This window comes from Capra hircus, chromosome 9 (genome assembly GCF_001704415.2).
Source record: "Capra hircus breed San Clemente chromosome 9, ASM170441v1, whole genome shotgun sequence".
Taxonomy (NCBI): Eukaryota; Metazoa; Chordata; class Mammalia; order Artiodactyla; family Bovidae; genus Capra; species Capra hircus.
In genome coordinates, this window is record NC_030816.1 from 74212976 (window position 1) to 74235401 (window position 22426).

The 22426-nt window shown below is 48.4% G+C and overlaps 2 protein-coding genes across 2 annotated transcripts in view; one reads left to right on the top strand and one right to left on the bottom strand.

The window, feature by feature from the left end:
* LOC108636773 (NKG2D ligand 3-like) overlaps nucleotides 4719–22426 on the top strand; it is a 43282-nt gene continuing 25574 nt past the window's right edge. Inside the window, exon 1 of the mRNA XM_018053518.1 lies at nucleotides 4719–4810. Within this exon, the coding sequence (XP_017909007.1) occupies nucleotides 4723–4810 (88 nt within the window). The 5' untranslated portion in view covers nucleotides 4719–4722. The remainder of the gene's footprint in view (nucleotides 4811–22426) is intronic.
* Nucleotides 13863–18982, bottom strand: LOC108636744 (NKG2D ligand 4-like). The gene is made up of 5 exons (XM_018053352.1): nucleotides 18475–18982; nucleotides 17426–17606; nucleotides 15967–16230; nucleotides 15446–15726; nucleotides 13863–14597 (listed from the first exon to the last, which is right to left on the bottom strand). The coding sequence occupies exons 2-5, from the start codon at nucleotides 17496–17498 to the stop codon at nucleotides 14589–14591; spliced, it is 627 nt and encodes a 208-aa protein (XP_017908841.1). The 5' UTR covers nucleotides 17499–17606; nucleotides 18475–18982; the 3' UTR covers nucleotides 13863–14588.

Here is a 22426-nt window from a genome sequence, read left to right on the forward strand (position 1 = left end):
CCCAATGTTAGTTCCAGATGGAAAATGTGTACCAAAAGCCATGTATATAGAGCGAAACCTCAGAGATAGTCCAGGCTGTGTTCCAGACCAGGGCACTAAACTGAAGATCATAATAAAGTGAATCACACAAATTTTTCATTTCCCACATTGCGTATAGTTTTGTTGACACTGTCTGAAGTCTGTGAAGTGTACAATAACTTTATGACTAAATAAATAATACACAAAGCTTAATTAACAGCACTGTGTTTCTAAAATAAAGTAGTTGGAGCATCATCTGTGTCTTCACAAATCAAAATCTTTTTGCCTGTGGAGGATCTTGTCTCAGTCTCTATGTCTGCTGACTGGTCAGGATGGTGGTTGCTGAAGGTTGGGGCGGGTAGGGCAATTTCTGAAAAGAAGACGACAATGAAGTTTGCCACATCGTATGACTCTTCCTTTCACAGATTTCTCTGGAGCATGCAGTGCCCTTTTAACAGTGGTTTTACCCACAGTAGAACCTCTTTCAAAATTGGAGTTCATCTCCTGCAGTCTGCTGCTGCTTTTTTCAACTAAGTTTAGGTTATGTTCTAAATCCTTTGTTGTCATTTCCATAAACTTCATAGCTTCTTCACCAACAGCAGTTTCTGTCTCAAGAAACCACTTCCTTTCTCATGCATAAGAATGAGCCCTTATTCATTTCAGCTTTATGATGCAGCTGCAGCAATTCAGCCACATCTTCAGGCTCCACTTCTAACTCTAGCTGCCTTGTTATTTCCACTACATCTGCACTTACTTTCTCTAATGAATTCTTGAACCCCTCCAAGTCATCTGTGAAGGTAGAAATCTACTCCCATTCTCGCATTAATGTTGATATTTCAACCTATTCCCATGATTCACTGTTTTCAATGGAATCTATAATCATGAATCCACTGTGAAGGGACTTCCCTGGTGGCCCAGTGGTGAAGAATCCACTGTCCAATGCAAGGAATGATGGCTTGATACCTGTTCAAAGAACTACCTGTTCAGATACCTAAGATCCCACATGTTACCGAACAACTAAGCCCACGTGTCGCAACTCCTGAGCCCAGGCAACACCACTAGAGAGTCTGTGAGCTGCAATGAAGGATCCTGCATGACCCAACAAAGACCCCACGTGCCTCAATTAAGACCAATGCAACCAAAAAAATAAATTAGCTAATGTTTTTTAAAAAAACTATGTCTTTTTTTTTTTTAATGAATTCAGTGTAGAAATTTTTCAGTTGACTTTGCCCAGATCCAACAGAGGAATAACTATCTATGCAGCTATAGCCTATAATGTGTTTCCTAAATACAATGAGTTGAACATCATAATTACTCCACGATCCATGTGCTTCGGAATGGATGTTGTGTCGGCAGCCACGAAAATAACATGAATCTCATTGTTCTTCTCCATCACATTCTTGGATGCTTTGTCAATCAGCGGTAATATTTTGAAAAGAATCTTTCTTACTGAGCAGTTGTTCTCAACATTGGACTTAAAACACTTGGCGCCAATGTTGTAAACAGGTATGCTGTCATCCAGGCTTCATTGTTTCATCCAAGGACAACAGGCAGAACAGATTCAGCCTAATTCTAAAGGGCTTTAGAATTTCCAAGTGGTAAGGGACCATTGACTTCCAGTAATCTGCTGCATTAGTCCTTATCAAGAGAATCAGCCTGTTCTTGGAATCTTTGAAGCCAGGCATTGACTACTCCCCTCCAGGTATCAAAGTCCTGGTGGGCATCTTCTCCCAATAGATGGATATTTTGTCTACACTGGAAATCTCTGATTCAGTGGAGCCACCTTCATAGATTGTCTTAGCTAAATCTTTTGGAAAACTTGCAGCAGCTTCTACATCAGGTCTAGTTACTACACTCTGCACTTTATGTTATGGAGATGGCTTCTTTCCTTAACTCCATAATCCACCCCCTGCTGGCTTCAAATTTTTCTTCAGCAGCTTTTTCACCTCTCTCAGCCTTCATAGAAATGAAGAGAGTTAGGGCTTTGATCTCGATTAGGCTTTGGCTTAAGAAAATGTTGTGGCTGGTTGGATCTTCTACCAAAACCCATAAAACTTTCTTCATATCAGCCATAAGGATGTTGTGCATTCTCAGAAAGAGACTCACGGACTTACTTAGAGAACAAACTTCTAGTTGCTGGAGGAGGGATGGGGGAAAGAGATCGTTAGGGAGTGTGGAAAGGTCATGTACACCCTGCTCTATTTAAAATGGATAGCCATCGAGGGCCTAAGTATGGCACATGGTGTGTATGTGTGTGTGTGCTCTCTTTCTGTGTGTGTCCAACTCTTTCTGTCCTCATGGACTGTAGCCTGCCAGCTCCTCTGTCCATGGGATTTTCCAACCAAGGATACTGGAGTGATTGCTCTTTCCTTCTCCAGGGAGACTTCCTAGCCCAAGGAATGAACCCACAACTCTGCTCAATGTTATGTGACTGCCCTGTCAGGATGGGAGTGTAGGGAGAATGGATATATATATGTGTGTACGGGTGAGTCCCTTAGCTGTTCACCTGAAACTATCCCAACACTGTTTGTAAATCAGCTATACCCAATATAAAATAAAAAGGTTTCTAAAAACAGACTGTTTTTTAGGTGGAGTAGCTGAAGCTATTCTGGGAAAAAGACACAAAGAGATGAAAAACCCAGCTGCCACTTTTGAAGAGCCCAGAGCAAAAGCAGGATGCCTCACGTGCCCCTAGCACACAACAACACTTGAGGGTTCAGCCAGTCACCTAGCCACCCCTCTGACTGACCCCTGGGAACACCCCTCCCCTCACCCCATAACAGGAACAAGCTTGCCCCACCACCTCCGGGAGTGAGCAAGCAACGAAACTGTCATTTGTCCTCTCTCCCCTCAGCTGTAGCAGGAGCCCCAATAAAGCCTTGCCTCAATTTCTTTTGATTAAGAAACCTGATTTATTTCTATTGTCTGGCCTCTGGTTGATTTCTATTGATGAAGGAGGCCAAGAGCCTGGTGTGTAACAATTTGGGAACAGAGACACATGGGGGCTGGGAGGACAACAGGACTCAGGCTTGGGTGGGGCAGCAACTTGGTGGGTTCAGGTGACTGATGTGTCAGGGGAAGATTCCCTTGCATAGGCCTGGGGACAGGGGCATGGGTTTAATCCCTGGCAAGAGGCAACACGGGGACCACGTAGCCCCAGTGGAGGAGGCTGGCGAAGAGCCAAGTGAGTGGGAAAGCAGGAGAAAGGCAGAAAGACAGCATTAGAGTCCTGGTCAGGACAGCCAGGTGGGGGAAGACGGGGCTCTCTGGACAGGCCTGGCCACCCCAACCCGTGCATGCTCCTGGCACCTGGACACAGTCTAGACCCCAGATGTGAGTGGAATCAACTGGGAGGTGATTTTAATGAGTGTTGACAACTAGCATACTTCCAAGAACATGAAACTCCACCTGATTGCTCTTGCTACTTCGGTAAAACTCTGCTTGCATCCATTTCCACATCTATAAACAGAGAAGCCAGCCTCACTCAGTGACAAGACATGAAATGGAGCACTGCCCATGCTGAGGAGTCAGCACGACCTTCCGAGGTTAGGGCTCAGTCACCCCTGAAGCAGAGGCCAAGAGCCCCATGATAACAGAGAGATGGATCCCTTTGTCACAGACGTTGACCTCTCAATGTCATTGGTAGACCCCCTTCCCAAGAATCAGGAGGTCTTGTCAGCCCCAATGAGTGATGGATGATCTCACTCTTCATCAGTGGATAGCCCTGAGACGTAAACCTGAGATGCTCAATGCTGCTTGGACACTGCATAGAAGTAAACTATGAGGGGGAAGAAAATGGATCACACAGCCCACAGTGTAGATCCCCTGGAGGAGAGCATTGCAGTCCGCTCCTGTATTCTTGCCTAGAGAATCCCCATGGACAGAGGAGCCTGGTGGGCTAAAGTCCATGGGGCACTGGGAGTCAGACATGGCTGACGCAACTTAGCATGCACAAAGGCACCAGAGTAGAACAAGCAGCCAGAGTGACCGCCAGGGGGCGCCCGGGGGAGCACAGGCTCCCCGTCTCCACGCGGATCCTGTAAATCGGGTTCCGGCCTCAGTCCTCAAACCCTTTCTAATGAGCAGTTACTTTGGCCCACGAAATGTCTAGGACTACCCTGGGACAGAAACTACTAGAAAATATATTGCTGATGGCACTGCAGTTAAGTGCTCTCTCCAGGCCCTTCCACAGATCCGCAGAGTTTTCCGGTGGGGGTGGTGTTTTTTTTGGGTGGGGGGGGTGTAGGGGGGAATCGAGTCTTTTAAAGAAAAGCAGGGCTTTCCTCGAAGCTCAGTCAGTAAAGACTCTGCCTACAACGTAGGAGATCCGGCTTCGATCCCAGGGTCAGGAAACTCCCAAGGAGGAGGGCATGGCGACCCATTGAAGTCCTCTCGCCTGGAGAATCCCCATGGTCAGAGGAGCCCGGCGGGCTACAGCCCTCGGGGTTGCAAGAGCCGGACACGACTGAGCCAGTAAACCACCACCGCAGGAAGACAGGCGGGAATGGGGAGGAAGGTGTGAGAAGGACTCGGAGGAGAAAGAAACGGGGAGGGACTGGAAGGGACAGGAGTGAGTCACGAGGGGGCGGCTACTGCCCGGTGTCGGTGACGAGGGGAGGAGACTCGGGCGGAGAACGGACTGAAAAGCTGGGCGGGTATAAATAGCTCCCCGCAAAGTCGGATCCATCCAGTCTCCAGCTGGCGATGGACTGGAAGGCTGGCCCCGGAGCGCGTCTTGGTTTCGCGGCTCTGGCGCTGCTCGTGGCTCCCCGGTTCTGCACGGCGCGAGGCGGTGAGTTCGGGGATTAACCTGCGAGGAGAGGACATGCGGCCATAAGACCGGAGAGGGACGGGGTGTCCGAGGCGGTTCGGGGAACACCGCGGCTGGGCCCCCTCCCTGTTTAAAGCTCCGCGCGCTCCTTTCCCGCTGGGCTCCTGCTCCCCGCCTCCTCTCGCGGCTGGTTGCCGTCCCCCTGCAGGGAAAAGACAAGATCTGGGTGAAAAAGGAATCCCAGCAGGAAGGGAGGGAAGGCAGGGAGACGTGAGAGGCAGGTGGGCGTCACGAAATGCTGCTGCAGCCTCCCGGGCTCCCCCGTCAGGAATTCGGAGTCACTGAAGCGGGTGCAGGAAAGGTGGCGGCCGCTTCCGAGGGACCGAACCCACGCGGGTTCAGGGGAAGGCTGGGTGGAGTCTGACCAGTTGCCTTGGCCGCAGGAGAGGCGGCGGGAGATGGGCAAGGGTCGAAGTGGAGTCCGCCATTTGGGCGGGAAGTGGGGGGCCCAGTGCAGGAGGGCGGGGCCCGGAGATGGGTGGAGTCTGTCCTAGGAAGCTTCCTTAGAGTCCTGCTTGGTTACAACACTATTTTTTTTCCGAATTCCTCCCCATCCCAAGAACCTCAGAGCCTCCAACCACTTCCCATCTGTGAAGGGATCCTAAACCTGCCTTCTTTCAACTGGCATCCTATCTTCTTGCCTGAGAATTCACCCCAGCAGAAGCCTCCCAGCCTAACCCCCAGGACATAAAGCAGGAGAGATGGGAGAAGAGCTTCCCAAAGTGTGTGACACAGGGCAGGAGGGTGAGGACGGGCACCCCCACTTCTACCCTTCGGTCCCACATTCATATTCCCTGAGACTATGGAGACAGTGGCCTAGAATAGCTATTATTTAAGACAGGAGTTGGAGAACCTTTTCTTCAAAAGATAGAGAGTAAATCTGTTTGTCTCGACAGGCCATTTGGTGTCTGTGTGCATTCTGCATCTCCACGTTTGTGCTACAAGAGCAGGCAAAGACGACCTGGATAAAACCTAAAGAACCATGTGACTTCCCTGGGTCACAAAACAGTAACAGATGACTTATCCCCTAGGGATTAGTGCAAGGGATGCCTTAGCTGCCTGTTGGTGAACCAAAAACTTGCTCTGTCTTACCTTGTCGGTTCTGGGTGGTGTGAATGTGAAAGGAGTGTGGGTCCAGCAGATATGGGCTAATGTCCCCGACCCCCTCTGCTCTAGAGTGGTTTCCATGGTCCATGGAGATATAGGGGACACTGCATGAAGCCTCAGGCATGAGCAGGGTAGTATGTGCATGCTAAGTCGCTTCAGTCATGTCCAACTCTTTATGATCCTATGGACTATAGCCCATGAGGGTCCTCTGTCCAAGAGATTCTCCAGGCAAGAATACTGGAGTGGGTTGCCATGCTCTCCTTCACGGGATATTCTCTCACTCAGGGATAGATCCCACATCTCCTCCAACTCCGACATTGCAAGTGGATTCCTTACTGCTGAGCCACGGGGGCAGGCCCTGGAGAATAGTGGTCCTACAACAATTCTGATGTCAGGCCTAGGCCACCTGCTGCTCTCTCTTATTTGTTGCCTCTGGCCCTTCTTATGCCAAACGACAATATCTCTTTAATCCTCTGATGGCTGGTCTATCTGAACTAATGATTAGGGTTTGATGAGCCCAGATCATGATAGACAATGTTGGCATTTCATGACCAGAGGCCTCACCTCCACCAGCCCCCAGGACCATACCAGGAGCCACATTTAAATGGTGTCGTATTCCCCACTGCAAATCACATGGCCTTTCTTCAGGACATAAAGGGTCTGTGTTGTGACCCTCCACGTAAAATGCCATATTCGGCACATAGCACCTTTCAGAGCACAGATACCTCTGACGTCACAGTTTCTGCTGGGTCATCTGCCCAAGAAGCAGGTCATTATTCACCACTCATCTGTGACTGCTTTTGTGCTAGGACAGCAGTTGTAACAGAAAGCCATGATCTGCAGAGCCTGAATATGTCATATGTACAATTATAGAAATTTATGGACACACTGGGAATTAAATGGAGATCGGATAGGGTCGACACTCCTGCAGCCCTGGAGGGTTGTAGGTTGGTACTCCTCTCTGTCATTTTCCCCAGAATATGATATTGCTTACATGTACTATCGGGGGATGAAGGTCAGTGTCAGAAGTGTGAACTTGGAAATCGCTTCTATGGTAGCCCTCACTGCACGGTAACTTACTAACTGTGAAGATTTTTCGTTCATATGCAAATGCAGTGGATGTGAAATGAGCACTATGAGGACCAGTGAATGGGTGACACTCCTGTGGGCAGGACGTGGGACAGATGTGTATTCCTTACACAGATCTCAGGCACCACAGTAATAACAGGCGGGCCATGACGATGTTTCAGACTGCTGGACATGATCACAGTCCCACTCTAGGTCCTTATGAACGTGGCGGTGGCTTCTCTGCCAAGTGTACACTTACCCCAGTCAGTGACCGTGTGGCTTCCAAGGCCAGAAGGACTTCTGCACTTGCTGTGGTGATAAGAGGGCCCTCCTTGCTGATGCCTGGCATCTCTGTCTCTAGGAATGGATTCTGAATATAAGACCTGACTCAGTGCTGGATGCTGCACAAAGGACCTGGACATTTTGTTGGGATGTCTGCATTCAGGTTCCTGAACACCCAGCCTTGTGTTTGTCTCTGTTTTTTATATAATTTTTCCTTTCAATTGTGTAGTTTTTAGCAGGACTCACTGCTCATCTGTCTGCCTCTAGGATCGCCCTGTGCTAGGAGCCAACGTGGTACTCTCTGCAGTGAGGCCTGGCTACAGGGGGGTTCTCTGGTCCCCTTGGCCGCTGCATCTGCTTTGTTTCTGACATAGAGCACTCCCCCTGGCATCAGCTCTTCCGCCTTCTCCATCCTCACTCCTGCTGGAAGCGCACAGGAACACCAGTCCCACCGCCGTCCCTGATCCTCAGCAAAAGTCACCCTTGAGCTGTTGGAGATGCTTCTCCTCCGTTCTTTCCTCTCGGGCTCCATAGAACCTGGGGGACTGCACACTTTCCTGCCCTTTCATACGTGTCCACCCTGGCACATTCACTTCTCTGAGCCTTTGATCCCCTCCTCTACCACCTGCCTCGGAAGTTCAGGATTTTCTCTTTCATGCCATGTGGGCCAGGCCTTCTCCAGGATCCCAAGACCCATCAAAGTGGTAGATCAGCAGCATCTCCCTGGCCTTGCTAAACCCTGTGACCCCAATTGTGAATTCTCCTTTCTGTAGCTTTCGGTTCTGTGTTGGCCTTATCAGCACAGTAGAGATACTGTTGTGTGGTTTCTCCACTTGCTCAGCCTGTAGGTGGTGTTGGGAGCAGAGGGGCCTTCCTGCTCTGCCAACCCAGCCCTGCAGCTTTCCTCTGCTCTCACATAAGTGGGGGGGAGGAGGTAACGGGTCTTCTCCAAAACCTGTCCTCACCTGCGTTTTCCTTCACAGGAGCTCACTCTCTTTGCTACAACTTCACTGTTGATCCTCAGCCCAGAAATGGAGAGCTGTGGTGTGTCATTCACGGCCAGGTAGATGATTCATCCTTGAATCTGCCGTGAGTAGTTGCTCAATCCTGTCTGACTCTTTGCAACCCCATGGACTTATACAGTCCGTGGAATTCTCCAGGGTTGAATACTGGAGTGGATAGCCTTTCCTGTCTCTAGGGGATCTTCCCAACCCAGGGATTGAACCCAGGTCTCCCACATTGCAGGTGGATTCTTTACCATCTAGGAAAGAAGCTAGATGGCACCAGGGAAGCTCAAGAATACTGGAGTGGGTAGCCTCTCCCTTTTCCAGGGGATCTTTCTGACCCAGGAATTGAGCTGGGGTCTCCTGCATTGCAGGTGGATTCATTACCTGCTGAGCCACCAGGGAAACCCTTAAGTTTCTTTCTTTTCTTTCTTTCTTTCTTCCTTTTTTAAAAAATATTTATCACTAGTCCTGGGAATTATTTGTTTATAAGATGAAATACTTTGTCTTACGAAAAGAAAAATTAAAAAATGCACTTGCCTTGTACAAGAAAAAGCAGTGTTGGAGGAAGAAAACTTACAAGCTAGAAGGAAAAAAAAAAGAAAAAATACAATAGAAACATAAACTACTCTTTCATGGAAAGTTGCCTTTTTAAATGTTTTTTAATACAGAGGAGTTCTGCCTTCTTACTTTGGGGAAAGTAGGAGAGGAATTTACTGAAACATCTTAAATTTGGCAGATGCTAGCATTTCTCAGTGCCAGATGTGGGTTTGGGTCAGGTCAATAGTAAAAAATCCCTTTTACTGCACCTAGAACAGTGCTATGCACAGAATGGGTGCCCGAGTTGTGTTGCGTAGAAAAAAAAAAAAAAGTAAACAGATTTTGTGCTTATCTTCAAGGCTGGCTTAAGTAGAAAATGAATTTTTTAAAACACTTGAAAAAATTAAAGAATTCGATTTATTTATTTTTTAATTACATATGCATCATGAGGAAGGCACTCAATACCTAGCCACTGATCAGTGCCTCCCTGGAGTCAAAGCTCCTCCCAGACAGCTCAGGGTGTTACTAGTTGAAGCTGGTTTTGATTCAGATCCTACCACCTATGAAAGTAACAAGTGGTTGAAAAGGACAAGTTGGTTTGCTCAGGAGCCCCGGGAAAATAGTGGCCTAAAGTCCTCAGACCGCCCCCAAGTTTCCAGGTTAGAAAGGGGGCAGAGGTGGCTGCTGCAGGGCGCATCAGCGTCTTGAGCACAGTCAGGGTGGTTGGCACAAGCCGAACATTTGAGCACCACCAAGCTTATGCTTTCAACCAGTCTGGGGGTCTGCGTGCTTGCAGCCAGCAGTTTTTATGTGCTGGGGGTCTGCTTCCTGTAGAAGCAACTTGAGGCTTGTGTCAGCTCTTTGTTATCTTTCAGGGAACTGGGAGTTTCATGACACTGCTCTGTGGCTGGTCATAGTCTAAATTGTTACCAGTTTCCCAGCCTAAGGAGTATTCCTTTCTCCATCTTCACATGTTCTAATCCTTAACTCTTAAACCACCATTTTGAGACTCACAGGAGGCCTGGCTGACTAAAACTTTTCTACAAACAAAACAGACAGATACCATGGGGGTGAGTCTTTCCCACTAAGGTGCCCTAGGGCCCTTTTGGTTACAAGAGCATTTATTACCCATTTTTCCATGATCCCAAGAAGCTCAGGGCCTCCAACAGCTTCCTGTCTCCTGAAGAGAGTCTAAACATGCCCTCTGTCAACTGGCATCTTATCCCTTTGTCTGATAACTCACCCAGCAAGCCCCTCTGACCTGGCCCCCAGGACCTAACTTAGGAGGGACGGACACAGGGTTTCGCAGAGTGTGACACAGGGCTCGAGGGTGAGGCGGGGCATCCCCACGCCTACCCTTTGCGCCCACATTCATAGTGTCTAGGAATTGGGACACCGTCAGCAGTGGCACCCCACTCCAGTACTCTTGCCTGGAAAATCCCATGGATGGAGGAGCCTGGTAGGCTGCAGTCCATGGGGTCGCTAACGACTGAGCGACTTCACTTTCACTTTTCACTTGCATGCACTGGAGAAGGAAATGGCAACCCACTCCAGTGTTCTTGCCTGGAGAATCCCAGGGACGGGGGAGCCTGGTGGGCTGCCATCTATGGGGTCGCACAGAGTCGGACACGACTGAAGCAACTTAGCAGCAGCAGCAGCAGCAGCCTATAATGGTTATTGATTAAGGTAGGAGTTGACAGATATTTCTTCTACAGAAGAAAGTAAATCTCAAGGTCTCTTTAGGCAATTTGGTATCTGTATCTGGGTGCAAAAGGAGCTTCCGCATTTGGGGAGCAGCAGGAGCCAAATATAATGTATAAATCAACTGAGAACCAGACTTGTCCACTGTCCCGGTTTCTGACCCCAGTAATGAGTGATCCATTCCCTAGAGAATCATCCAAGAGCTGCCTCAGTTGTCTGTTTATGAACCAGAAACGAACCCTGTCCTGCCTTGTAGCTTCTGGTGGTGGGACTGTGATAGGAGTGTGGATCTGGCTGTTATGGGCTAATGCACCCCCTCTGCTGTAGACTGGCTTCCTTGGTTCAAGGAGCGGTAGGGGACACTGCATGAAGTCACAGATGTGATCAGGGGATAGTGGCCCTGTATCAACGCTGGTGTCAGGCCTAGGTCCCCTGCTGGTACATCTGATTTGTTCCCTGTGGCCCTGGTTATGCCAAGCCACATAATCACTTCTATCCTATGACGGCTGGCCTATCTGAACTAATGGTTAGAGGTTGGGTGAACCCAGATCATGATGGGCAAGTCTGACATTCCATGACCAGAGGCCTCATCTCTGCCAGGCCCCAGGACCATACCAGGAGCCACGCTGAATGGTATGGGCTTTCTCACTGCAAGTGGTGTGTCCTTTCTTCAGGACACTAGGAGTCTGTGTTGTGAGCCTCCAAGTGAAATGCCACATACAGCATGTAGCACCCTTCCGAACACAGATAGCTACGACGTCACCGGTTCTGTTGGGTCATCTGCCCAAGAAGCAGGTCCAACCACACTCATCATTCATCAATTGTGACTACTTTTGTGCCAGGAAAGAAGTACAGTGATTTATAACAAAGAGAAAAGTAATTAACTCAAAAGTCTAGTGTTGCTAACATCAAAACTACTATATTCCTTTTTCTATATCCCAATTACATGGATTAATATCCTTCAGGTGCATAAAAGATAAAGAATATGGAGGCCTGGCAGCAGTCATTGACTCAACAGTGAAACCTGTCACCAATGTAATTTTTAGCTCTTTAGAAAGGCTCTGTATCTGTAGATGCTTTAAGCTTTGTGCCTCTCGTGGTTGGGGGCCTTAAACAATCACAAGTTGTAAAAGTCCGGGCAGACCGGTCAGGTAAGTTAGAAAGCCATCAAAGGGGTTTAAACTGAGACATTCTTTTTATATGCAGGAGACTGTTAACTGGAGCCCTAAGTTAACTCCTTTTAGAGGAAGGTGATCGGGGATGGCCCCCTGATATGTCAGAAGAGTGGAAAGCACAGTACAATAAGGCAGGCAGACTCTGGTTTGGGGGGTAGACGTTCAGGAAAACCCAGGGGGAAGCCCTGAAGCCAGATCACGCCTTTGCATATGTCTGGCTTCCTTTCTCATGACCTTTGCCACGGGCAGGATTCCTCACGCTGGCTCCCAGTACATCTCTTCCTTGTGTGTCTACATTTCTTTAAAGGCGTGCCTCCTGGTAAAGGCACTAGTCTTTGGATTAGAGCCCAACCTAATCTATGCTGACCTCACCTTGGTTGGATTACATCTGCACACTATTTCCAGGTGAGGTCTCCTTCACCTAATGGTAGGACTTTACCACATTTGGGCCCCTAAAATAAAGGAGTTTCAATAAACATTCATGTGATTCTCATTGGGCAAAAAAGGTACAGTGTATAATTGAATTCTCTGCATCACTGAATATATTCCTGACAGGAGAAAACTTCAAGTTTGTCTAGACATGAGTGAAAACTGAAAGGTTAAAATTTTTTCTGATGTTGTCTTCTTCTCATCCTGGTATGAATGTATGAGCTCAAACATCCTCTGTGTTTGAGCATTGTTTTTAGGTGTTTCTGAGGTCAGCAGTGTTCTCTGTTAGCCAGTTCAGTGCAGTCGCCCTTTCTAAGTGGAAAATATTCATCCAAGAGCTAATTCTCTACAGTTTTGTTGTGCATGAGCTGGTTTAGAGCACCTGATAAGGGTCCATCTAGGTTGTGGGTAGTCCTTTAAATAATATCTTTTCCAGTATGCATAATTTCCTGGTTGCAAGTCATGGAACATTTAATCGTCATCCATAAATTATTGAGATGTGATTTAGAAGCAAGCTTAGAATGTCTTTTTAATAATTCGATTAGGGGCTTCCCTGGTGGTTCATTGGTAATGAATCTGCCTGCCAATGCAGGAGACACAAGTTCAGTCCCTGTCCGGGAAGATCCCACATGCTGTGAAACAGCTAAGCTCATGGGCCACAAATACTGAGGCTGTGCTCTGGAGCCTGGGAGCCTCAACTGCTGACCCTGTGTGCCCCAACTTCTGAAGCCCGCAGCCTAGAGCCTGCGCTCTGCTACAAGAAGAGTCATCACAGTGAGCGGCTCTTGCACCGTAACTAGAGAGCAGCAAGTAGGGAACGCCCACACACAGCAATGAAGACCCAGCATGACCAAAAAGAAATACATCTTAAAAAGATAATTCAGTTAAACTGCACAATCATGTAAACACAACAAATAGGAGTAGCACGGCGTATATATTCTTTTGTGTCCAGCACTTGCCTCTCAAATCCTTTTTATAAGGCATCTATGTTTTTACTGCAGTAATTCATTCTTTATTGATTGCGTTATAGTGTTCCATTTCTGGCTATATCACACTTTATCCTTTCTTCTGTCCTGGATACATTTTTACACATTAACATGTTAGTATGTTAATATGCATATTAATCTACATGATAATTCAACTGGTAGCCTCATACTTTTGTGTCATGACATCTAGGCAGTTAGCACTTGACTGTGGTTTCTGCATATGTATTAACCTGCTAGGTCTCTAAAGAAAAGCTGGTTTTCTATACTCAGAACACCAAATATGCTACCAAAATGTGGGTTTTAGAAACTCTGCTCCAGGAACCAGGACTCCGACCAAACGTATACTTCCTATTGTATCACAACACAGACTATAACCACACACCGCCGACTGAGTGGTTTCAACAAGTCTTCCTGGAGGTGAGGATTTTATCACATAAATTAAGAACATTCAGCCCATAAAAGCATGTGGTAACTTAACTGTACATGAAAGTGAGTGTGAACACATAAATTATGTCTCATTAAATCACAGAAGTATATCCCTAATGCACTGTCTTCTTAACAGAATTAAAAAAATGCCAACCCTGCCCCCTATCCCAATTCCACCCCACATGAAGGGAAGTCTAATGGAAAGAATAGAACTGGAAGTCTTAATTGATTGTGAGCAAATATTTGACTTTTGCAAATCCTCAAAACGACCAAGTCAGTACATCTTAAGGGCCTATCAACAGCCATGGAAAGTGAAGGAATTCTTAAGCATAAGCTTCTTTAGCTTCTTGTTAAACCCCACTCTGAGTAGAAGGTAGTATATTAGATCAACAGCCAGACTGTCATCAAGGGTCAGCTTTTGCCACCCAGAGTTGGGTTAACATTGTACCTTCTCATAGTCCAGGGAGAAACATCCAAATGATGGAATAGCTGTTAGAACACTGGGGGAAATGTTCGGCTAGATGGTGCTATCATCAGAGAACAAAAGGTTTTTTTCATCAAAGGGCTGGGAAAGCCTGAGTAAGATCTCAGGACAACTCCCCACCCCACCATGTCTACATCTCAAACCTGGGGCCCCCAAAGGAGAAGACACTTGTCTTCATCCCCACCCCCACTGCACTGTCCTGCTGCCCACACCAGCCTCTTCTACCCCAACGACAGGGTGGTTCCCAACCCTACAGGGAAGTGTGGGGGCCCAAGACAAAGACAGAACATCATCTTGGTAAAGATGGGTTCAGTGGACAGTGGCTTGGTGAGACCCGAGGCTCACCTCTCCCAAGTCTTGACCAGAACAAACCTGCCTAGGAGCCAGAGGCCGGCTGGCTTCTCACCTGCTGTGGTCCCTGATTTCTTCATAAGATTCATGACGATGAAGCAATTAGAACTAACTGGGTGATGATCAATAGGATAATGCAAGCGACCAATCGGATGGATGCAGACTGGCTTATATCTGGGGCCATTATTAGTGGTTCTAAAACGAAAAAGCAAAAGCCTTGTCAAATCTAAGAATACACCTTCCTCAGCACCTGCTGTCCTTAGCACCTGTCCCCCATATAGTTACTGACTCATGTGAAGGCACGCTTCAGGTCCGGGTATGGAAAGATTAATGGGCTTGTGCTCTGTCTTCGTGGAGCTTATATTTCTCCTGAGTTGTGTTAGTTGCTCAGTCATGTCCAACTCTTTTGAGAGCTCAAGGACTGTAGCCAACCAGGCTCCTCTGTCCATGGGATTCTCTGGGCAAGAATACTAGAGTGGGTTACCATTTCCTACTCCAGGGGATCGTCCCAACCCAGGGATCGAACCCGGGTCTCCTGCCTTGCAGGCAGATTCTTTACCGTCTGAGTCACTGAGACAGCAAGTGTCCATCTGATTATCTTTCAGGTGGACATGTTTACTGTGAGGAGTCCTTTTTGAGGAGGACACAATTGGGGGCACTTAATTCTGTCTGGGAAGGAATAAGGGCTTCATTAAGTGACACTGGAGCTGGTTAAAGGACCAGTATGACAGGAGGGAGAGAAGGCCTGGAAACATAATGCATATATAGATTTAGGGACCATCGTGCAGTGCCTGGGGTCTGGGTCATTGGTTAATGGGGAAGGGGGCTCCTGTGCTGAGGGAGGTGGGCTGGGACAGGAGGATGCTGGCAAGTTCTGTGCTATGCCCATGACTGACTCTCCAGACAGGAAGTCCACCAAGAGATCAGTCACTCCATCCATCCATCATATTTTCAATTACACACACATATGTGCTCACATCCACACATGAAGGCTCTAGACCTTTGAAGAGAGCTGCCACCTCCCCCACACCCCGCTCAGGTACCTGTGGTCTCTGGAGCAGCATGTTCTCCCAGTGTTTCAGGAATTCCCTAAGCCAATAGCTGCAGTCTCCTGTTGAGATGGTCCTGAAATACTTTGCCAGTTCCTGGTTGTTCTCCCACTCCTCCTTGATGCCTGTGGCTCCAGGATCAATGACTGTCCAGGTTATGCTCATGGTGTCAAGGAGGAGGGCTGTCCGTCCATTGAGACTGAAGTGCAAGGATGCACCAGAGCATTGCTCAGCTTCACGTTGACAGCACATTTTGACCTGCAGGGTGGGAGGACCTGCAACCCCCACACACAATGAATCTTTCTGGACTCTCCACAGTCCCTCCTCCCCAGTCACTCAAATGTGTCTGCACATCTAGGGGCCTGTGATCTTCTGACCATGACCTCCCCCTCTTACCTATCAGGTCCACCGGGTCTCTAAAGCTGGATCGTGTTCAGTCCTTTCACAGGAATCCTCTCCTTGCATGCACTCTTTCTCTTGCTGTCTCCAGCTCCCCACCCCCTTCCCAAACTTACCCCTCGTCTCCTTTTTGTCCAGTTTGGTGACAGGCAGGACCATCTTGAGCTCTTTTCCTGCTTCTGCCAGTGTTTCGCTCAATTCGGTCCACACGTTCGTGTCGTTTACCTCCTTCCCCAGGAAACCCAAAGGTTTGACCTTGTTGCTGTCACTGTCATACTGAATGAAAGGCTTTGTGTTCATGGAGCCCTGTACTTGACACCAGGGCTGGCCAGGTCTGGACTGAGATTTGATAGTGAGGTCAAGGCACAGAGAGTGGGCATCTGTGAGAGAAAACCACAGGTATGGCTGGGAGTTTTCTCCTCCAGGGCCTGGTTGCAGAGGGAGGGGTCTCTATCCCAGACCCCCTCCTCTGCTGCATCCTCAGTCCTGCCTCTCCTTTAACTGTCTGAGCTTTAGTTAAACACTTTGATGCCACCATGGATCTTTTCTGTCCATATACTATTAGCAGGAAGATTTATCTGATATATGGTGGCTCAGGCAGTAAAGAATCTGCCTGCAATGCAGGAGACCCAGGATTGATCCCTGGAGAAGGAAATGGCAATCCACTCCAGTATTCTTGCCTGGAGAATGGACAGAGGACCCTACAGAGTCTGTAGGCTGGCAAAGAGTTGGACACACCCATGGACGGAGGAGCCTGGTAGGCTACAGTCCATGGTGCCGCGAAGAGTCAGACACGACTGCGTGACTTCACTTTGACTTTTTACTTTCATGCAATGGAGAAGGAAATGGCAACCCACTCCAGTATTCTTGCCTGGAGAATGGACAGAGGAGCCTACAGAGTCTGTAGGCTGGCAAAGAGTTGGACACACCCATGGACGGAGGAGCCTGGTAGGCTACAGTCCATGGGGCCGCGAAGAGTCAGACACGACTGAGCGACTTCACTTTGACTTTTTACTTTCATGCATTGGAGAAGGAAATGGCAACCCACTCCAGTATTCTTGCCTAGAGAATCCCAGGGATGGGAGAGCCTGGAGGGCTGCCGCCTATGGGGTCACTGAGTTGGACACAACTGAAGCGACTTAGCAGCAGCAGCAGCAGCAAGTGACTAAATATGCACATGCCAGCTTGTGAGGCAGCAAAAACAGAAGACAGTGTCTGGTTTCTAGAGACTTCAAATCTATCTGAACAGACAAGACTTTCAACAGAATGGGGAGAAGGATGCCATAGGGCACATGCCGCATTCACAATGGGCCCCTGGTCATCAGGAAAGTCTTACTGGAGTAGGAGGTGGGGCTTGCCAGGAGAGGGAACGCTGCTACAGGAGCACAGGCCCAGGCACCATGCCTTGGGTGGGGTCCCAGAAGGCAGGGTGTCACCTCCTGGGCAGCCAGTCCAGCTAAACCACACCCTGTCCTAAGAGCAGGTGGACAGGCGCCCACCAGGGTGGAGCCCCTTCCCTCCTCATTTTCTCATGTCCTCCCTCCCCCACCAGAGCCCCAGATCCAGGACACTCACTGCCCAGAGTCTTCCCGGCTTCTGTCAGCAGCAGTGTCAGCAAAAGACGACCTGCGCTGTGAGCCACTGACATTCCTCCCTGAAGCTTTAGGAGAGTGACCAGCAAAAGGTAGTCTGGGCTGTGTCTATACCTCTGTCTCCTGGCACTGCCCAAAGTCTTCAGTCCTAGACTGAGGAAGCCCTGTTGAAATACAAGAAAAATAACACTTATACCCAGGAAGTATTTCTTAAGTTTCAAATGTAATTACTCATTAAAAAAAAAAAATAGTCATGACATTACAAAGCCAAATTCACTTTGAATAACTATCCTCCCTCCAAAAAAGCCCCTTTCTGGTGTGAGCAAGCAAAGCCCACGTTTTGTTGGCTCTTCTGCTCATTCCTTGAACCACTTCCTTCTCTGATCTTTCTTTGAACTCACTTCCTCCCTTACTCACAGGGCACCAGCACCAGCACCCTCCGCTGCCATCTCCTGCTCAGTTATCCCTTCTTTTCTCCTACATCCACTTTCCATCCTAACCTCTCAAACTTTCTCTGTAATGATTAGGATTCCCTACATGGTAGTCACTCAGTTGTGTCCGACTCTTTGCGACCCCATGGACTGTATAGCCTGCCAGGCTACTCTGTCCATGGGATTCTCCAGGCAAGAATACTGGAGTGGGTTGTCATTCCCTTCTGTTAATCAAACTAGCAGCGGCGACCCCACCAGGTCTGTCATATCGGAGGAGGGTGTACAACAGAGTCCAATAGTCCTGTTGGAGCCGAGCTCCAGAACAGCCGGGAATTTATTATCGTTTGCTCATCCGCAAGTGGCAAAGGCCTCCTAGGGACCCAGAGAAGCAAGCTCACCGCAAAACATTGGCGGATTTTCCCGAGTCAAGCAGCAGCAGCGGCCCCCTCCCGCGTTTCCCAGCTCCCTCCCCTGCGCTACCAGTCTCCAGCACCACATCCGCCGCGCAGGTGGCTCAACCCCGCGGTCTTCTGACTGGTGGCTTCGGGGCGGCAAGAGTAGACAGAACATTTGCGGGGGCCCGTCCTGGTTTCGTCCTCACCGCCCACTCCTTCTCCGCACCCGGCTCCTGCGATCGGCGGGGCGCGGTCCTCGCCTGCACGGTCCAGCCGAGGTCTCTTCTGCGCAGGTTGAGGCTGTCGAGTTCACAACGACAAGGGAAGTTCAGAAACTCTCCTCGGGGTTTCGTTTTGGGGTTTTCTGTTTGAATCGCTCTTTCGAATCTCAGCCCGACGCCCCGTGGCCCGGCTCGGGGGAAGCTCGGCCGGCGGCTTCGGAGAGGCGTCGCTGGAGCGGGGACCCCGGGCGGGCGCGGAAGAGGGGCCCCGGGCCGAGGTGCTGCGCTCGGGGGACGGCGCGCCGGGAGGCCCGCCCGGCCGGTGAGTGAGTCTCTGTAAGGAAGTGCCCAGGGCTGGGGGGTGATGACCAGGCTCTTTCCGGTTGTCAGTCTGGGCGCCGCCGCGGTGACTTCGGGGACCCAGGACCTGGGACGGGGGCCGGCCAACGAGCCACGGGCGACTTCTCAGTCCTGCCCGGGCGAGTTTCCAGGCGCTCAGGCTCCGCCCCTCTCTTCTCTATCAGCCTATCCCCTGTTTCCTGGCCACCTGACCAGCTGCCCCAAGTCAGTCCTTCATGGATGGCATTCTTTATAAGGGCAGCTCAGTTAGAACTGGACACGGAACAACAGACTGGTTCCAACTAGGAAAAGGAGTACACCAAGGCTGTATATTGTCACCCTGCTTATTTCACTTATATGCAGAGTACATGATGAGAAACGCTGGGCTGGAAGGAAGCACAAGTTGGAATCAAGATTGCCAGGAGAAACATCAATAACCTCAGATATGCAGATGACACCACTCTTATGGCAGAAAGTGAAGAGGAACCTAAAGAGCCTCTTGATGAAAATGAAAGAGGAGAGTGAAAAAGTTGGCTCGACATTCAGAAAACGAAGATCATGGCATTTGGTCCCATCACTTAATGGGAAATAGATGGGGAAACAGTGGAAACAGTGTCAGACTTTATTTTTCTGGGCTCCAAAATCACTGCAGATGGTGACTGCAGATGTGAAATTAAAAGTCGCTTACTCCTTGAAGGAAAGTTATTACCAACCTAGACAGCATATTAAAAAGCAGGGACATTACTTTGTCAACAGAGGTCAGTCAAGTCAAGGCTATGGGTTTTCCAGTGGTCATGTATGAATGTGAGAGTTGGACTAGAAAGAAAGCTGAGTGCAGAAGAATTGATGCTTTTGAACTGTGGTGTTGGAGAAGAGTCTTGAAAGTCCCTTGGATAGCAAGGGAATCCAACCAGTCCACCCTAAAGGAGTTCAGTCCTGGGTATTCATTGGTAGGACTGATGTTGAAGCTGAAACTCCAATATTTGGCCACCTGATGTGAAGAGCTGGCTCATTTGAAAAGACCCTGATGCTGGGAAAGATTGAGGGCAGGAGGAAAAGGGGATGACAGAGGATGAGATGGTTGGATAGCATCACCGACTCAATGGACATGGTTTGCGTGGACTCTGGGAGTTGGTGATGGACAGGGAGGCCTGGCGTACTGCAGTTCATGGGGTCGCAAAGAGTCGGACACGACTGAGTGACTGAACTGAACTGAAATAAATAGATGAGCTAAATAAAATACATGGCAGCAGGCTGTTTATTCTTCCGACTGTTCTGTTACTCCCACCGCCCTTCTAGGTGGTCTGTGATCAAGTCTGGGACAAGTTAGAGGGTGCAGGGCACCACCCCACTCCTAGGGACAGTCCCTCTCTGCTCCTCCCCCACAGTGGTTCCACGTTCACCTTGAACCTCCAGGGTCCGAGGGACACGGTCTTCTCCAGCACCCCTCACTTCACACTGCCTCCCACACGGAATGTCTGTTGTGTATTGGTTTGATCTGATTTCAAATCCACTTGCTTTTGACTTAAATGAAGTTGTACTACTTGTTTATGACTTAAATGAAATGTTCTAGTCCACTTGTTTATAACAAAAACAAAAAAGTTAGTTTTTCATGGTAAAGTTATTTTGAGACTAGAATGATGTAAGATGTGACAGCGTGTCCTTTCATCCGTTGTGGTTCCTCAGCACTTTTTAGATCATCTGCCATGGGTCCTCCCTGGGAGCTTGTCCAGAGAGCACACCCATTATGGAGTGTGAGTTCTTTATCTATTCTGATGTCGGTCACTTACCAGATATATGTGAGCTCGTTCTTGTGTTCAGCCGCTCGGTTGTGTTTGCTTCTTTGCGACCCTATGGACTGTAGACCGTCAGGCTCCCCTATCCATGGGATTTGCCAGGCAAGAATACTGGAGAGAGTTGCTATGTCCTCCTCCAGGGAATCTTCCTGATCCAGGATCAAACTTGTGTCTCCTGCGTTGGCAGGCAGATTCTTTACCAATGAGCCACCTGGAAGCCCTACCAGACACATGACTTGCAAATATCTTCTCTCAGTTTTTCACTTTCTTCATGGTATCCTTTAAAAAGGAATTTTCTTTTAATTTTGAAAGTCTTTTTTTTTCTGTTGTCTTTTGTGGCTAGTATTGTATTTAAGAACAGTTTTGTCAAATGCAAAGGCAAAGATTCACTCATCTTTTCTTCTAAGACCTTCATAGTTTTGTCTCTTCAGTGTATGTCTATGATCCAATTTGAGTTAATTTTGTATATGGTGTTAGGGGGCGGGTCAACCTCATTCTTTTGCATGTAACTCTCCAGTTGCCCCAGCACCTTTTGCTGAAAACACTCTTCTTTGCCCATGACTTGAAAATTAATTGACCATTGTTGACTTAAAAAATAGTCACAGCCTAAAAGTTGAGAGCTGTGTTTTATTTGCGGAAATTTTTCAGACATAAATCCCAGAGGTAGCATCTCAAGTAGCCTTGAGAGAATTCTTCCAAGAAGGCAGCGAGGAGGACTCAGGTGATGTAGAAGTTTGCAACACAGGGCAGGTAGTCTGAACGTCAAAAGTATTTTTGTGAATTAAAGAAAACCAGATAGCTCAAGTTAGGGAATTTAGTGCTTTCCTATATATGGGAAGATGCAAGAGTCTGGGCTCACTGGAATCACTCCTTTCATATGCATCTCAGCTCTCTGAGGCCACTTGTCTGTGTCTTCACCTTCCAAGTTCCTCAGGGCTCCCAGTAGCAAGTGGCTGCAGCCTGATTCCTGCCATATCAAACAGGTGTTCTTTTCCCTCCTGAGTGCTCTGGAGGGCTGGAATTGCTGATGACTGTGACATCCTTTACTGACATAACAGGAAATATTCCATTTTCCAGTCCTTTCCCTTGGTCAGAAATTAGACCGATATTTGGGAGACATTTCGTGACCAATTTTGGTCCCACGGTGCTGGGAGGCTCATCCCAGGTCAGGTGAAGGTTTTCGTTGATATATCGCTCCAGGTGTTAGTTTCTGGATTAGACCCACTGATAGAGAATGAAAGATTTCCTGGGTCCTCTGTCTTTTAAACTATTGTGATCCAGGAGATAGTTCCCTTCTTTTCTTTCCCCTTACCTAGAGTCACACTATTATAATTATTGATCACATACAGAACTAAATATTTGATTAATTGTTTTAAGTCACTGTTCCATTTGTTGGAAGCCTGGTTATACACTCTAAGAGACAACAATCTTATAAAATATAGGTAATGTAGCTGTTAATAGCCAGAGAAGGCAATGGCACCCCACTCTAGTACTCTTGCCTAGAAAATCCCATGGATGGAGGAGCCTGGAAGGCTGCAGTCTATGGGGTCCCTGAGGGTCGGATACGACTGAGCGTCTTCACTTTCACTTTTCACTTTCATGCATTGGAGAAGGAAATGGCAACCCACTCCAGTGTTCTTGCCTGGAGAATCCCAGGGACGGGGGAGCCTGGTGGGCTGCCGTCTGTGGGGTCACACAGAGTCGGACACGACTGAAGTGACTTAGCAGCGACAGCAGCAGCAGCAGCTGTTAATAGCAACATTGACAGAGTCATAGTGTAGTAGAGACACGGACATAAACAA

Bases quoted from the DNA above. Each gene is read 5' to 3' on its own strand.
- LOC108636744 (XM_018053352.1), bottom strand. From the start codon at position 17,498: ATGTCAGTGGCTCACAGCGCAGGTCGTCTTTTGCTGACACTGCTGCTG. The intron at 16,231-17,425 runs GTGAGTGTCCTG...TTTCTCTCACAG, and splicing joins AGCCGGGAAGACTCTGGGCA to ATGCCCACTCTCTGTGCCTT. The intron at 15,727-15,966 runs GTAAGTTTGGGA...TGGGGGTTGCAG, and splicing joins GGACAAAAAGGAGACGAGGG to GTCCTCCCACCCTGCAGGTC.